The sequence below is a fragment of the Pseudopipra pipra genome, chromosome 9 (assembly GCF_036250125.1).
Source record: "Pseudopipra pipra isolate bDixPip1 chromosome 9, bDixPip1.hap1, whole genome shotgun sequence".
In the NCBI taxonomy this organism is placed as follows: Eukaryota; Metazoa; Chordata; class Aves; order Passeriformes; family Pipridae; genus Pseudopipra; species Pseudopipra pipra.
Window position 1 is genome coordinate 31,464,206 of NC_087557.1, and position 18,055 is coordinate 31,482,260.

General features: G+C 38.5%; 1 protein-coding gene and 1 long non-coding RNA gene across 9 annotated transcripts in view; one reads left to right on the forward strand and one right to left on the reverse strand.

The window, feature by feature from the left end:
- PRKACB (protein kinase cAMP-activated catalytic subunit beta) overlaps positions 1–12,867 on the forward strand; it is a 77,557-nt gene extending 64,690 nt beyond the window's left edge. For all 8 annotated transcript variants that reach the window (XM_064663922.1, XM_064663918.1, XM_064663916.1 and 5 more), the window contains 7 exons: positions 227–325; positions 671–753; positions 1,281–1,407; positions 3,512–3,607; positions 5,102–5,224; positions 7,261–7,425; positions 10,593–12,867. In XM_064663922.1, the coding sequence (XP_064519992.1) occupies positions 227–325; positions 671–753; positions 1,281–1,407; positions 3,512–3,607; positions 5,102–5,224; positions 7,261–7,425; positions 10,593–10,718 (819 nt within the window). In that variant the 3' untranslated portion in view covers positions 10,719–12,867. The remainder of the gene's footprint in view (positions 1–226; positions 326–670; positions 754–1,280; positions 1,408–3,511; positions 3,608–5,101; positions 5,225–7,260; positions 7,426–10,592) is intronic.
- Positions 12,402–18,023, reverse strand: LOC135418497 (uncharacterized). Its single transcript, XR_010432479.1, has 2 exons — positions 17,327–18,023; positions 12,402–17,134 (listed from the first exon to the last, which is right to left on the reverse strand). It is a non-coding gene; the product is annotated as an uncharacterized LOC135418497 (long non-coding RNA).
- Positions 18,024–18,055: the final 32 nt, after the last annotated feature.

The window sequence follows — 18,055 nt, forward strand, 5'->3', positions numbered from 1 at the left end:
ACACTGTTTGTAGAGTTGTCTGCCAACCATATTGCACAAGTGTTACTCTTTAAAATGTTGTTAGACTTTTTAATCCTTTCTTGGCACTGTTATTGTACTAGTAATCCATAAGGTTCTTCATTATGTAAAGTTACGTAGCTTGCTTTCAACTAATTGTTTAGGACTGAAAAATTTATCAACAACTATAAAATGTCACACTTACACTGAGTATTTTTTTGTCTCCTAGGTCGTCAAACTGAAGCAGATAGAACACACACTGAATGAGAAGAGAATATTACAAGCGGTGAACTTTCCTTTCCTTGTTAAACTGGAGTATTCTTTTAAGGTAATCATCATTTTGAAAGTAGTTGCTGGGTTTCAGGGAAGTACATGCTTAAACTTGCACTAAGCATCTTCCCTCTCTTCCTTCAGGTCCCTTACACCCTATTCTGTGTCAGGAGCTCACTAATTATCTTTATTCAGATTTACTTTAAAATAGATTTCTTGAGATATATGATGCTGCTTTTGCAGTTTTTCAAGAATTTCTACCCATGTTGCTTTATATTTGTCAGGGCCATTGGATGGCTACAATTTTTCATTTTCATTCTTTAGTAAAATACATTCTGTGTAGGAATTACAGAAACTGTAGCATGCCTAATGTGTATTTGTGTATGTTTACTTGTTTCTGTAGGACAATTCTAATTTATACATGGTAATGGAGTATGTTCCTGGTGGTGAAATGTTTTCACATCTAAGAAGAATCGGAAGGTTCAGGTAAAAGTATTAATGACATTATTCCTTTAAAAAGGCTTAAGTTGCTAATTTGGAAAGAGGGTTTTATAAAATTTGTTAGCATTGAAGAAAAAATTCTGAAGGGTTAAATGCATTTAATTTACCTCTTTATCAGTGGACTTAAATTAGTCAGGCAGTGAAGAACTTGTAATTATTTCTTATTTTTTGCTTAGTTAATACAGACATTTGTGATCTGTGCATTGTAAAATCTTGGAATCCCTATGGATATTGTCACTGAAACTGATGATAGCTTCTAAAAGTAAAATTTGAAGTTTAAGCTCTGCACTGTGGGATACATTCATCTTGATTTGCATGTGTATCTTAGCTGCAAGACTTAAATTTAGGGAATGCATATATCAATTCTAAAACATTTGCTTTTGCTTTTTCTTGTTACCCAGTAAAAGAACAGATTAAAAGATGCTTTGTTTGTCTATCCCTGGCAGTTACGTGGTTGCTCCAGTACCTTAGCATAGCACTGGGGTAATTAATATTCTTTGAATTCTTTACAGTGAACCACATGCACGGTTTTATGCAGCTCAGATAGTGCTAACATTTGAGTACCTCCATTCATTAGACCTCATCTACAGAGATCTAAAGCCTGAAAATCTTTTAATTGATCAGCAAGGATACATCCAGGTATGATACTTTTCATATATTTAGGGAGTGGAGTCTTGTCTTACTGTGTAGATTTAGGTAATTCTAGAAAATGTGTTTAGAATAAACGGTCTGAAGCTGTTTGGCATGTTAGCCTATTTTTGGGGAGTATTCCAATGCCCTGCTGCTTAGTAATGGTTAAAACCAGTGGGTTGTATTTCCTCTGACTAAAATTAAGTATGCACAGCGGAGCTGTCTGCAGTTGAGCCAGTTGTCAAGATTTCCCTTGGGGTCTGTGGTGAGAAGTAGGTGATTACATGGCTCTGCTCATCTGACCTATTTTATGCGTCTGCCCTAGAACAAGATGAAAGGTGCCCTAAAATATCTGTTTCTCTGCATTGTCTGTATAAGTAGTTTGGGAAAACCAGCTTGGATGTTAACACTGATACCGTGGTACTTAATGTCTGTCAGATGAATCCCACCCTTGGAGAGTCCTGGCCTTCTCAGACACCTGGAGTAAGAGCTGAGTTGAGGTCGGATCAGAATTTCAGTGCTGCCAATGATGACTTTGGTTTTACAGCAGTCTCTCTCGGCACCTTCTCATCTTCCTTTTAACTCTTATGTTTTTAACCTAAATGGCAAATGGGAAGGCAGTGTGTGCAGCAACAAGCACTCTGCAGTGCTTTACAGTCCCTAAACTATGGAAGTTCTTCGTTCCTCAGTGTATCACCTTTTGCCATAGCGGAATCTAACAAGAAAATACATCATAAAAATGTTCAAGAGAAGTGGGAAGGAGTCATATCTTAAACAGCTTATAACTGTAAAATAATTTTGTGTGGAGAGTAGAATAATACTGTAGGGAGAAGATAAATACAAGTTCCTTTGATGTGGTTGGGGAGCATCATTAATATAAAGCTATGACTGACTTAGTCCGGAGTTGGCAACTCTCTCTATGCAACAGTTGTGTTTTCCTTCATTTTCTTTTTCCATTTTAAAGCCATTGCTGTTTGTCCTGTGTCTGTAGTGTATCGTTCTTACATAGGCTGATGTGCATTCCCAAACACAGAAATGATTCTTTGCTAACTGAAGCAGGTCTGTCTAGTCAACACGTCACCCACTCTGTTCAGTTCCAGCTGTTGATGCTGTTGTTTCTACCAGAAATGAAGCAAAAGCTGCCTTGGTAGTTTGGAGTTTGGCTTCTTTAATTGTGACACTAGTGTACAGGACAGGGTTACTGTATAATTAGCAATGATTTTCATTGCAGTGCAGTATGCTTGCTTGAGGAATGGGTTGAAATTGATACCACGAAGGAGGAAACAAAAGAAAAGGATCCCCAAACAAATAGACTTGGTAGCTTCAAACCAATCACAGAATTTCACATGTAACTACCTGGCTGCTGTATACATTCCACAGGAATATATACGTCCAGGAAAAACCACAGAGAGTGTGATATTGCACACAGAGTTCTGAAAACTTCCTGCAGAAAACATGACAAGTGAAAGGAAGAATTTATAATGGCCAAGTACTTGCCATTTGTGAATACAATTACTGCTACATTTTTCCCCCAGGGCTCTAGTAAACAAACTTGACTCTGGTGATGCTTTCAAAGATACTCAGAACTGACGGGAAGACCTCTTTTATGTTGTCTTATTTCCACACTAATTTTACATATATCCTTTATACACTTATGCAATAAAATTCTAAATTTACAAGACTGTTGGATATCATGACCCTTTTTGTGATACATTTATTTGCTAAGTAAAGAAATATATAAATATCTTATTCATGTTCTTTAAACTTTCAGCAGTACAAACAGCCCAATGTGAAAAGTATAAGAAAAATGAATAATGTAATTGCAGTGCATGTGGAAGATTAGTAAGCCACAGTTCCCACTGATTTTTTAAGTTACACATAGAAGCTTATGTCAGGTGATAATACCTACTTTATGTTCTTTCTTAGTTATATAATGAGAAACCTTCTGTTTATTGAGAACTGAACTAAAGGTACATCTGATAATATGCTACTATGTGATTTGAGAAAAATTTTTCCTCTAATAAAATGATTTTCCAAAAGATTTCAAAAGTACTTAATTTTAAATTTCTTGGTAGCAAGGCACTTACAGTCAATTTATTTCTTCTGATGATAGGTCACGGACTTTGGCTTTGCAAAAAGAGTAAAAGGAAGAACTTGGACGTTATGTGGGACTCCAGAATACCTGGCACCTGAAATAATTCTCAGCAAGGTACTTTGTCTTGTTACTCAGCCATGCATTTGAGGCAGTTAAAATGTAACCACCTAATTGTTAAACTCTGAGGGATAAACAATTGCTGATACTTCGAAAAATCAAATGTTGACCGGTCGATTCTTTATGAATTACATAAAATGCAATCGTTGCATTGTAAATATTTTTTAGTATGCTAAAACTTATGCCAAATCAGCAATTTTCACAATACTGTACAGAACTTTCTGCATATACTTGCCATGTAACTTGGGAGGGGAAAAGAGATTTAAAAAATCTATAATAAGTTAATTAACTAACATCCTTATCAGAACAAGAAAGCTCAGTGATTACATTCTGAAGTGTTAACAGGCTGGAACAGGAACTCCAGAGGTAACAGGAACCACACAGGGGATGAATCAGTAGTCATCACATAACTTGTTACAGAGTGTTTCAGGTTTAAGGCAGTTTCCATGAAATCAAACATGACAATCCACTGGTTTTACACATAAAGTACATGCACTGTAAGCTTACTCTTGATCCGTTTGTCTGGTTCTTGCACTAAGTGTTCAAACATAGAAGAAGTATTATTAATCATATAGCTGTTTAACTGTAGCCCTATATATTTTGCAAGGGGAAAATATAGTTTATAGAACTGCTTATGCTATAAATAGTCATAATGCATAATGTTAAATCGCACATTTAGTGTGTGGTTTAATTAAATACCTTAACAGGTCTTCAAAAATAAACAAAATCCATGTCTATTTGGGGAAAAAATGTTGGTTCTTTGCACCTTTTTTTGCCCCAGTGCAGCTAAACCAGCAGAATAAATTGCAATGCACCTACTACAAATTCTTCGTAGTAGATTCTTCAGAAAAGACTGAATCTGAGCCCTGAGCTTTGTAAAAGATGTCAGGGAACATATATGAAATTGATAGGTTTGGTGGGGTTTTTGACTTTTGTAATACTGAATAGGACCTACTAATGATTTAATGTTCAGGTTTTTAAGATCATATCGTAAATGACTATAACAGCTTATTAACTAAACTTCTAAGCTCTTGTGGCTAGCTCACTGCATATGGAAATGAATGTTCTGAAATGCAGATAATCAAGAAAAAAGATTACAGTACACCATCTAGGAAATACTGTGATATTTAATGAAATGTCCCTAAGCTTTGAAGAATTTTCAATCATTCTGTAATAAGATAGTTTTGATTTTAAGTAAATAAATAAATTGTGCCCATTTCTGTCACTTAGGGATTCTTGTCACTGTAAAGACAGCACTGGCACTCATCACACAAATGTGTGCAAAACGTTTCCCTTCTCTCACTGTTGCACTGGCAGTGCTGTATTAGGGTTTCAGTGTATTGCTCTTGGAATCTGGGACCACTTTGGTTTGAATTAGGTTGTAAGTTCTGTATTGAACAATGTAATTGCTTTCTTTGTATTCCATAGGTATATACTGGAAATCTTAATCTGTGTTAGAAGCTGTACTAACAGTGGGGTGTTTTTATCCAGGGTTACAACAAGGCAGTGGATTGGTGGGCATTAGGAGTGTTAATCTATGAAATGGCAGCTGGATATCCCCCATTCTTTGCAGATCAGCCCATTCAAATTTACGAGAAGATTGTGTCTGGCAAGGTAAGTTTGTGTGTTTTCACAAACGCAGCTGTTTGTCTTTGCAGAGCCTGTTTTTTGGTGGAGGACATGCAGAATTTACTGGCTGCTAGACAGCAATTTGGAAAGAACATAGGAAAAGTGTGTAATGTCCCCTTTTTAACTACAGACATTGTAACTTGAAAATCAAAGTACTAAAAATCTGCTCCTTGCCTTCAAATTTAAAATGCCAATTACTAAATTTACAGACACTGTGGTATTATATCCCTTCATGCTTGGATTGAAATGATCTATTAACAACTATTTAGCTGTATGCTTAATTTGCCTAGCTATTTTCTAGAATTTTTTTGCAGTTTTTGATAAGCTCTGAAGGGTTTCCATCATTCCTAGTAGGTCTCTTTACTTCTGCAGTCATGTAGTTGAAGGCATGTCTAATGTTCTGTTTGGTTTTCATTGCTGTATAAAATTTTCAAAAAGTGTTTCCAATGTTTCCCTTTTATTTTTAATTAATATCTCTTACCTTTGGTGCCGAATGGCACCAAAATGTACCCACTCTGCAGCTTCTCCTGCCAGCCAGTGTTGTCTCTGTTTCTCTGTGCTCACTGGATCTGTTCCAGTTCCTGTCTCCCTTGTCCCTGCACAGACACAGCAGTGCTGCACCAGGTACCTCTGCTTCTAATCAAGGGCAGTACTCAGCAGGCCTGTGGTGCATTGCACTGACATTGATTCTTTTTTAAATCAAGAAGGTTGTTGCTCTTTGAAAGGCTTTAATACTGTGAACCTTCAGCTGTTTCTATGAATATATGGGAATTAATTTACAAACATCTATTTTTAAAGAAATCTTTTTCTTCTAAGCTAAAAGAAAAGAAAAAAAGTTGAGGCAATTTTGCAGTTTTATCTAATTGGCTTGACATCTGTACTGTTGATCATCTACCTTTTTTACTGAGTCCATGGATGGATGGCTGCAGAAACAGCACTGGACATGAACTCTGGAAGCTCTAACATTCAGTCTTCAGCTAGCAGTTCTTTATAACCTGAGTCTTTCATTCTACCTCATTCTCTTAGTTCTCTACTTAAAAATTTGAGTTAATATTTCCTTAGTTCTAAGTGGTCTGGATACTATAGTCATTAAAACCTGTTAATTTCTGATAATGTACAATAGAGCTATATTCATAGGTGAACTAAAGCACTGTCCTTGATAATTAGACTTCTTGGTATCACAAATGTTTTTATTTTAAGTAATTCCATGTTCTGTATTTACATCATAATTGATCAGCTGAATATAGGGAGTGTCAAACACTGAGACTGTGAGGATGACAAATATAGCTTTCTGCTTGTTCTTTTTCCCTTCCTTCTCTCTGCCATCTCAGATAGTGTCAGTAGATCATTTGCTAGTAAAACCCTTTGTAATTATATCCCAGGAATCATCTTCAAATGTATCCTTTAGCCAGGTTTGAATAAATTGCAAGTCACTCACATGCAATCTTCAAATAGTGCTATGTTAGTTATGTAAGACTTTTAATCTTGGTGCATTTAGTTATCAGACAGATTGCAGTACAGCATGAAGTTCCAGGCTGACTTTTCATATATGATTGCTGAATGTACAGTTATTTCAGAGCATGCCTATATATTTATATGCTGTATATATGCTGTACTGTACTGTGTCTCCCATGTGTGCATATATATAATATAATCTAAAAATTTACTCCTAGAAAATAGTTGAGTATGTCTTGAGATTATGTTGTGTTGGTGAGACACCAACTTAAATTAAACTTGACTTTTATATCACTCTTAGCTAAATTAATATTTTGCCCACTAGAAACTTTCAGCTCAAGAAATGGTAGATGGACCAGGTAATGCTGTTGATAAAGGCTCTTTGAAACAGAAATACATGTGCAACAATAATAATCTCTCACTTCATGCATTCCTACTTGATTTGATTTTAAAGGAAGGATAGAAAATGGGCCCACTGTTTCCTTTTGTATGAAGTTGTTTCACTTCACAGGGAGAAGAATCAAATTTGTATAATATTTTTTAATGTTGTGGGTATCTAATTTTAGGTGAGGTTTCCGTCACACTTCAGTTCAGACCTAAAGGATCTTCTAAGAAATTTACTCCAGGTAGATTTGACCAAACGATATGGAAATCTCAAGAATGGTGTAAATGACATAAAGAATCACAAGTGGTTTGCAACTACAGATTGGATTGCCATTTATCAGAGAAAGGTAAGACTCTTCCTGGTCAAAACTATTACAGGTCCTTAAGGGGTTGAAGTAAAATTTCTAATTATTTTGGTGTTTTTTCCCCTAAATCTATCAATTTAAAAAGTAGAGGTAGTTTCATCTTTTAAGACTGCAAAGGATATGTATTGATTGATTATGATTGTTTCTTATTGGTATTTTATCCTGAACCTCTATGTACATTGATGTTCTCTTTAACACGTGTTGTGCTTTAGTCTGTTTCTGGATTATCTCAAAGTGAGCCATGTCCTGCCTCTCTTGCTTTTCATTTAACCCCTGCTATATGCATCTATAAATACTCCTCCACAGCAGAGAGGAATCTGTTTTCCTTTCCAGCCAGCTCCTAGCAGTCAGGCTGTGCTTCAGAGTGGAGAAGCTCCAGCCAAAGCTAGAGCTTTTCTTTCTTTTCTCCTAAAGGAGCGTCCCTCCTCCTCCCTGTTTGGAGTGTTTGTCTCCTGACACCATGCTTGGACTGACTGCAGTTCCATAAGCTGGGGCGATGGGAAGAGCTGGATGCTTTTTTTTCTAGTTCCCTGATCAACACAACTTGTAATGTGGTTTTTAGAAAACCCATGCCCAGTCTGCACTGGGCTTTGGACCTGCATAAGAACAAAAGCAATGGAGACAATTGGGAATATTTTCAGCATGTGAGCAGCCATTAATGTATCTGTTTGAGGGCAACACATTTGTGCTGCCAGGATGAACGAAGCAGAGCTGCCAGAAGGGATGAGGATGATGATAATTCAGTCTAGGCTCCAGTAGCTCCAAAGCTCCCTCTCCCTTTGAATGTAGAGTCAAAGTTAAATATTTGTAGATTAGTGAGTTAACTAGAAACAGAATCCTAAGAAATTATTTATTCTCTTAAATGTAACCTCTGAATTCTTCATTTTTCAACACACAGCAATAGAAGACTAAAATTGGTGTTGTCCCAGAAGACTCAGGTGGAGAAATAATTTTGAGTCTCAATATTGGAAAAGGGCTAGAGACAAGTGATAATATTTTAAAAAATTGATTTGAATTTGAAACACTAACAGTCTTAACTATAGAGACATAAACTTGCTGCTTGTAAGAGCAGTATTTTAAAGGCCAAAGCTAAATACTTACAATAGTTTATAAAAAGAAACTGGTTGTTTGTCTACACAAATGTGACAGTACAGTTATTGAATTATTCACTAATGTATTAATTACTACTAGACAGGGTACAGTTAACACATCCTGTATTCCTTGCATTAAGTATAGATATTTTTAAGAAAATATTTTCCATTGCAGATTTGTAATTATCGTTCTTTGGTTTCTTAATGCCTGTTTGCAAGGCGGATTTATATGCACCAAGTTTCATTTGCTGGTAGGCTGTTTGGGGACACTCAGGCTCCATAAGATTAAATCAGATGTTTTAATACTGTGCTAAATATTCTTAGCATTCCTAGTGCACTGCTGTAGAGAATTACTTCTGCAGAAATAAGAAATATTTTAAAATGTTAACAAGTAGTACAGTCAAAATAGCCATTACAAGATTTAAAGGGTTGTGAAAACTGATGCTGAATAAGCTTGAAGCTTTTCATTATAAGGAATAAATCTTGTAATACTAAGGGTATGAAACAACAGCATACATTGTAATACCATCTAAGCAGTCATAGAAATACAGCAATAAACCTTGGGGTTATACTAGCCTTTCACAGTGGTTGTTACCACAGCATGTGTTCTCCTGAATAAACGTGTTCCTTGGCAGCTAATGTCATGTGAATGATTTATTTCTTTTTTATTATTTTTTCTTTAAATTTAATGCTACAGTCATAAGTGAACCAGTCAATTACTTAATATTTCGGATATGATCAAGTCTTGTTTTCTTTGTGTGTTTGCATAGCTATTTATTAACATACTGCCTGATAATATGGTTATACTTAGGGCCAAACAGGTATTTCCACTATAAGCTGCTGTTATCTCCTGCAATCTCTTTTTAGCAATTTCCTTAGTGAAGGTAATAGGAAAAGGTCTGATGTGTCTCATTTGACAGCATTCTAAAATTCCAGTAGTAAATGTGATATTTTCTGTGCTCTGAGTTTTGCTGTAAGAGAGTAACTGAAAATCAATTAAGGAAGACACAGAGACAGAAATTCAGATAATGGTAAAAGTGTGGCTTTATAGGGTAGCTATGTACACAGGCTGTGTGTTCAGTCAGGGTAAATCACTGAACCGTGTATATTGTTTTAGGAACAAAAGGATACACATGTGACAATTGCACAAAGGCAAAAGTTAGTATGATTTCTCGGGGTGTATAGTGTTGTTGCCCAAAGTCAGCAGAGTATAATTTGTGTTGTTCTGTGCTGTACCTCTTTAATTTACTGATTTACACACACAGCACATCCACAGCACCATTAATCTACCTGGTTGCACAGTGTGATATGATCCTCTGCCTCAGCTGGAGCTGGAGCTGTGCCTGCCCTGCTCAGTTGTCTCCCCTGGCACACTCACTGCTGGGGATGTTTGGGACAGGGACACTCGTCTGATTACTTTGTGTTTCCAGGTTTAAATTTGCATTGCCTCCATCATTTTGTTGTATTTTGGCTTTCCTTACGGTACAGTCTTTGAGTGACTCCTTCATGTCATTTCTTGTGTCTCGTTGTGGCCTTTTTGAAAAGGCTTTCACCTCTCACAGTTAGGTCCTAGGAGGAGCTTTGTAGGAGAGGCAGAACAAATTCTTTTACACTCAGGTTAGTTTTTATTTGGAAAGAGAGGGTCGTTGGTAAGTAGGAAGGAGAGGGGTTCCAAACTGCCCTAAGATTTTTGTGTAGTGTTGATGGCAATCAGTCTACTCTGCTTCTGCCATGACTGTGCTGGGAGCTGTGCCACAGAGCTGATGAAGGGAGCAGGATCGCCTCTGCAAGGAGAGAACTAAACTTTGTTTTAAAGTGGAAGTAATTTTTTAATGGTGTTTGTCAGTGAGATATTAGTCTTTTTCAACTTAGATTCACACGTCTAGAGGCCTGTACCTTCTTAGGCTGGCTTTATTTATGTGCCACAACTTTAGCCTGTAATACCTGATTTGGCAGGATTTGAGGATTAATGGGAATATTGCTGTGCTCATTATCACAATGTTAAACCTATTGGCCAGTAACGTTTCATGTGCTTTTTTGTGTCTCCCACCAATACAGGTAGAAGCTCCATTCATACCAAAGTGCAGAGGTCCTGGAGATACCAGCAACTTCGATGACTATGAAGAAGAAGATATTCGTGCGTCTCTAACAGAAAAATGTGCAAAAGAATTTGCTGATTTTTAGTAGGAGTAAGAGGACAAGATGACATCAGGGCTCACATTGGGATCTTTGCACTCTGTTAACAGATGAGGTGGAGCTGAGACCATCATATGTCAAAACAGTTACCTAGTTACTTCATTCCACAAAGCTGACTGAGGTCTTTATTGCCATCTTCCATGTGTGCAGTTTGCACCAACCCTTCTAACTAGGCACAATTAAGCAAGCACTGTTTGTGCAGTAACACAGAATAATAGACCACTTTCCTACTTAACTTTGGTTTCTGTCGTTCTTTGTTTCTGTGTATTGTTCATTTTCCCCCTTTGAAATGAAGTAGTTTTTTACCCAAGAATGCTCCATTTTATTTTGAATAATGTATTATTTGTGTGAGTGAAATGGAAGGTGTTGCGGCTAGTGTGATTTAGACTGAAGTGAAAGATAAATGTTGCTTCTAGTCTGTGCCAGCCAATAATTCATGTCTGTCTTGTGTCTGATGCTACAATTTATAATAATTTTTTAGTAGCTCAGACTAAACCTAGCCAACATTTTTAGCATTTTTGAAGGTAGTATTTATCGCCATATAAATGTCTGCTAAATTAACTTAAAAACATTTCTTCCTGGAGGCTGACCAAAATTCAGTAGAATCAATTGGATGGCTTAAGTAGGGGACAGTAGCTAGACCCTGTGCCTTGGTTTTCTACATCCCTGCAGTTTTTTGTCACTGCCTCCTTCCTTCATATCTCCCACCTAGGCAGTAGGTAAGTTGCCATAACCAGACTGTATCATGGAAAGCTTACAGTCCCGTGAGAGCAGGAATTCCACCTGGTCTGGATTTTGGACCATATTAAACAAAGTCAACTTACCAGCATTTCAGTTGGCAGGTATAAAATGGCTTTTTTAAGATCAAGAAACCTAAACTCTTAAAGGAAGTTTTGGTCAGTATTGTAGAGAATATGATTCATTTCGATTCACTTTGTGGGGTTTTTTTTAAGTAGCCAATGTCTGGGCTCCCAAAGTATTCCTTGTTTCAAGCCTTTTTTGTTTCAAAAGGCATCCATTAGAATAAGAACCATCATGCCACAAAAAGCAAAATGCGCTCTGCCATTAGCTGTGAAAAATAAATGGTTTAGCAAATGCAAAATATTGTTCTAGATGCATCGCTGGATGAACACGGTTATTTTTTGTTAGCTGTTAAGAATAAGAGGTTATTGCCAAGTTTTTATTCTGGTATACTATATTAGTAAACTGAGGATGGAGTACTGCTACAATCATTTTCTTTTTAATTACAGCACTTCATTCACGAAGAAAAGAGAGAAAGTTTAAAAACTGCAACAGCTGAATTTATTTTAGTTGCATTGTCTTTGTTTCTAACCTACTTTCTTTCAATCAACCAGAATGTATGGTCACACAGATACAGGTATTTGGGTTTAATTATGTTTTGTATACTCTCACCAACTGACTTAAAAGATATTGCTACCATGTGCTAGCTTTGGGCACCTCTACACATTTATTTCAATGTTAATAATCAGCGGCTCAGCACTTTTCTGGGGGTTGCTTTTAAACTTATTCATAGTAGTTTTATTTCTACACTTGGTTCTGGCTGTCTCAGTGACCTGTCTTAAAACAGCACATCTAAACAGTTTAAACTAGACTCATGTTTTATGATAAATTTACATGCATACAAGGATGAATTGTTTTTTAAAAACCTGAGCTATATTGATACATAGCCATTGTGTTTGTTTGAATGCCAGAGCAAATCAACAGCTGATGGCATTCCTTCCTTTTAATCTGTATGAGACTCCCTAAAGAAAAGCCTTTATAGACATTTTACAAAAGATTCTGAAACGTACCACCCAACATTCTCTGTGTTTAGGTTGTTGAGCATTTTTGCACAACGTCATTAGGAGGCTGACACCGAATGCAGTCTTGTCCACCCATATATACATACGTGCAAGAAAAGTATAAGATACTTTGCTGTAGCAAATTTTATGTAACAAAGATATATCGTCACATGAATAAATTTAAAGAAATCCTTTGTATGAAAATGTTAAAATCTTTTGTATTTCATTTAGACCAAGGACATGCTGCTGTATGCTAGCTGTATGCGATAAATTCTACAGTAACTTTGTTGTCGTTTATGAACTTTAAAGATTTTAATAAATGTTGGAGATCACAATTTGATTCTGTTATGATTTTAATTTTTAATCATTACATTTATAACTCTAGAAAGGTTCAGAGATTTTTCTGTTTTGTAATATACTGTAATCATTCATCTTGCGTGTACAATAAGACAAAAGTCTAGGAAATTGGTTCTGACGTGTCTGTCTGATATCCAGATTAAATTCTACATGGGCATAAGTGGAAAAGTCATCATAATGCCATGATATTCTGCTATTTTTTAATTTTATGAAAATCCTGTCAGCAAGTTAAACACTTTTCCAATATGGCATAATAGACTTCAGTATGGAAACGAGATTCTATTTTGGAAAAGGAGGGGAAGTGTGCAATTTCCAAGGCATTAGTGAGTACATTTGACAATGTGAGTATTATACAACCCTCTCATTTAAACACAGTCGTGAAATATAACTACAGAATATTATGTTACCTGTATTTAATTTGAAAAATCCTTTTCACAATATGGAAAAATTGTATATCTATGACAGTAGAAGCTTGTTAATTTTACACATTTGAGGAATTAAGTGTTGAACTATATGGTATATTTTAATTGTACTCTAGTTGTATGTAACTTTCATTTCCAACATAAAGGATTGTATCTCATTAAGTAAATTGCTTTTTTTATTATCTTGTCAGTTGCATTAAAACCCTTATTTTTAAATCCTTTAAAGTATTTTACTAATTTTTGCAAATAATTAGATGTTTTTAAGTGCTGCAATAGTGTGCAATATAGTAAACATTTATATACAGAAGTGCAAATTAAATTATGTACAACACTTGTGCTGCTTCTTTGTGAATCAGAATGTTGTATGATGAGAGCTGTTGCACCTCCCCACACACTGCAAGTAGGGTTTGAGAGCAAAAGGTTGTGAAACCTACCCACACATATGAGTTGAGGCACATTAAGCTTTACACTAACTAGGGTGTTTGGAGAAGGTGATGTGGAGAACATTAAAGGCACTATGACAAGTCTTGGACTTTTTAGACAATCAAAAGCAAGCAAGGTGATCATTAGCTTCAGTATTGTTTGTCTTCATATTATTTTCATTTAGACTCAATGCTTTTTATTAAAGATAATTGCCTGTTTTTAAACTGTCTGCAGATCCCACTGTACAAACTTTGTGCTGTGTCTCATTGTGCTGTGAAATAACTGAGAGAAGTAAAGACTGTTCGTGGGCTTGGCATTGTCTGTCTTGAGGCTTTTTCTGCAAGTGGTGTTAGGAGAGGCCCCGTACCTGCTCTGTACTGCAGCTCCTCCTCTTCCTGTGCGAGCCAGGCTCTGGCCTCTGCTGCTGCTGCTGTGCCCCCGCTCCCTGCGGCTTTGGCTGCTTGGTTTCGTGGGACTGCTGCTACATTACAGTTCAAAGGCCTTTGTACTGTTTCTGAAGCTGAGCTAAAAAACCTGCAAAAGTATTGCCTTCTGCTTTTACTACAGCTCCCATGCAAACACAGCATGTTGAGCTGCAGAATTGAACGTCATTCAAATGTGTTCTTCTGATTTGCTGCGTGTGAGGAGGACTTATCCCAGATCAGAATTTTGAGAACATTCCATAAGAAAATGGTAAAAAGACAGTTCCATTCTCCAGCTGGGGTGTACATAGCTTATCTGGATGTGTTTGACGATTCAAAGCAGAAAAAAAAGAGTTTGACCACACAGTTTTACAAGTGTGGGTCTTGCACACATTTAAAAAATGTTTTTAATTGAAGGCTTGAGGAATCAACTGATTTGAGTCCTCTGACATAAAGGGTAAAATTCAAGTGTCTAATGTCAGACTGGGCAGTAAAAGGGGTAGAGCTCCACAAGGATGCCTTATAGATAGTAGATATTTGTCATCTTACATAGGGATTATGTGAAGTGTTGGATTTTTTTCTTAGTATCTTGAGGCAAGGTAAGATCTCAGGATGTCTTCCCTAACTTCTGAGTTTGATGATGAGTAAAAGTATTAATTAAATCTAAGGTCTACTCACATTTTTACCTTTTTTTTGTTGGTTTGTGGTTTGGATTTGGGGAGGGGGTTTATATTACAAAAAGGAATGCCTGTCTGAAGGAACTTGCATATATTGAAAATGTGTTTTATTTTTATAATTGACTACTACAGAAAGTTCTTACCTCAGTGGGATAACAGCAGCTTGAGGTTTCCATGAAATCTTAATGATGAGTTCCCAACACTGTGTTTCAAAGCCGGTAAAAATTCCTTTAGAATCCTTACAGCCTCGTTATCCTGTTCCCTCCCTCAGAAGGTCAAATATAAATGGCTTTGCAAAAATTTATTTCTAAGAATTGTGTTTATGTAGCTCTTTGTTTTAAAGTTTAAAAGCAACCCAGTGACAAACTTGCATATTTCTTACTAGTGCTGCGTTTATAAGGTTTAGATTTTGATAGATCACACAGTGGCAGTGTAGTGTCTGATTGCAAATGCTGCTCTCTGTGTTAGAAGCAGCCCGGCTGTAGGTGAGGCATCTGTGCCAAGGACAAGATAAAGGCACTGCCCAACACGTGTACAAGGTTGCAGCACAAAAGCTCTTTAGGATGAACGGTTGTTGTAGTTGGAAGGAGTTTGAGGACGGAGGTCAGGCATCTGTTCCCATACGTAGGCAACCACAGTAACATGTTTTCCTTTGCTGGGAGGTAGTCATCAGAAACATCCTCCTTTGCCTTTGCTTCCAAGGTGCTGTGGAAAATTGGAAAGGACACAGCTGTAGGTATGTTGACACAAATGGAGCAAGGTCTCAGCAGCCAGGCAGACAGTGTGGTTCATTCTGAGTGTGTCCAGGCAATTCCAGGAAAAATTACTGGTGATTAGGGCAACAAAGAGAAAACTGGAGTGTTGGAAGGCTTGATTAACTGTCTGAAATTCTTCCCCCACCAAGATAATTTGATTAAATTAAAAAAAAATAATCCAACACCCCATTTGCATTTAGTGGTATATTAATACTTTGGTGTACACAGCAATATCACAGGAACTGCCTTCTCCCAGAAGTATTGCTCTTTACTGTGTATCTACATTGCTACTTTTATTGTATATGTAGTTATCTAAGTTACAGTTCAACAAAATGAATGCTTGATTGGGATGTCCTTTCGATTTCTTCCATCTTTACCCTCATCTTTCTACTTGATGTTTTCGTGTGTGGCAGGTCCTACTGCTAGTGTGGGCACAATGAGCTGTGTTTTTTACAATGATTTTTTAATATAAAGTATAAGCTTTAAAATAACAAGGCCTTATGTCCGGGCAGAAGCTTATTAAATATGAGCGACTGCCACAGTAAGAAGTTGCACAACAAAGTAAGTAGGGCAGGAAATTCCAAGTGAAGTGGATATAATTCACATGCAGGAAGATTTATTTAAGCAATTCAGTCCTGGAAACAAGAGGAAGCAAAAGCAGAAAGGTATCGCTGCCTTGCATTGCAGTCAGCTGCTGTACACGTTTGTTTTTAGACTGGTACAAGGAGGGTGCAACACTAGTCATCTTATTGGAGATTCATATGATTACAAAAAACAGTTGGGTAACACATGTTGTATAAAAAGTACCTTAGGATACTAGTGCAAAGATTCAAGGGACTCTCCATCAGGACAAACCAAGAGCCTTTGCCACCCTGCCTTGTCAGTAAGTCTGGGCCCTGCTCCTCCCCCCAGGCTTGCAGGCAGGGAGCTGTGTCACTGACTCAGCCTGTGCACCTGCACAGCTCTGAACCCTGGCACTGGGCCTGATACCCACAGCTTTGACAAAAGTTTTTGCACATCTACGGATCCTGGGTTTTACCTTACAGGAGTGCACCCAGGTAACTGCGTGGAATGTAAACTGAGGCTGACTGGCTGTTGTGCTCTGATCTAGCACTGCACACTTAATTGCCTTGAAAATGAATGCCAGGCTGGTAGCAAGTCACTCTGCTGTATTCTGGCCGCAGGTTTTCTGCCTTCCTTCCCTCCACACTTATTTAACACCAATGCTATCTTCAGCCTTTTGTCTAGGCTTTATGCAGAACTTCAGAGCAACATGACAATGCTCAGCCCTGGAGAAAACCCTGGCAGGTCAGAAGGGGACTGTGAAGAAGACACAAGTTTTTTGGAGGATCTTGCTGGCCAAGGCAGGAATTGAAGAGAGGCACTTCACTGCTGGACTCTTCGGGCAGACTAGAGTTCCTTGATGGGAGCTGTCCCTCATTCCTATGTGTGCAGTGCTGAAGTAGGGAAGGGAGAGCAGGACAATGGGTCCAACATCTGTTGATGCTGTGCAGCAAGGTAAGTGACAAAATTCCATTCCAGCAAACTGTAAAGACAATGGACAGGAGTTGAAAAGATTTTAACTGAGAAAAGACAGTTTTCTGAGAGTAAAGTGTTGGAAAGGTGCAACCTGGACCAGTAACAGGGTTTTCGTGTCTTTCTGAGTATACTATAGTTGCCAGGGACTGTGGAAAAGACCCTTAGTTACTCTAAGTAGTCCAAGGCTGTCTAAAATCACCTGGGGGACAAGCTGTCATCTGTACACCCATGTCACTTCCACCCTTGTGACGAGTTACTTAAAAACAGCCTGAGCCCCTCCCTTGATTCCCCTGCCGCCAGTGCTGTGCATTACGAGGAGCTGATCATTTGTTGGCTGCCAGCACATTTAAATGAAATGTCTCCGCAATTTGCCCATATCTGGTTCGCTTTTCCTCACGGTGAACCACAAGCGATCCCCGCCAGCCCCGAAGTGTCTCCTTGAGCACGCAGAGGAGCAGCAGCCGCACTCTGGGCTCCGGGAGCCGCCCCGGGGCCGTGAGGGGAAGGGAAGGGCCGCCGTGAGGGGAAGGGCCCCGTGAGGGGAAGGGAAGGGCCCCGTGAGGGGAAGGGCCCCGTGAGGGGAAGGGAAGGGAAGGGCCGCCCTGAGAGGAAAGGAAGGGCCGCCGTGAGGGGAAGGGCCCCGTGAGGGGAAGGGAAGACCCGCCGTGAGGGGAAGGGCCGCCCTGAGGGGAAGGGCCCCGTGAGGGGAAGGGAAGGGCCGCCGTGAGGGGAAGGGCCCCGTGAGGGGAAGGGAAGGGCCGCCGTAAGGGGAAGGGCCCCGTGAGGGGAAGGGAAGGGCCGCCCTGAGAGGAAAGGAAGGGCCGCCGTGAGGGGAAGGGCCCCGTGAGGGGAGGGGAAGGGCCGCCCTGAGGGGAAGGGAAGGGCCGCCCTGAGGGGAAGGGCCGCCGTGAGGTGAGGGGAAGGGCCG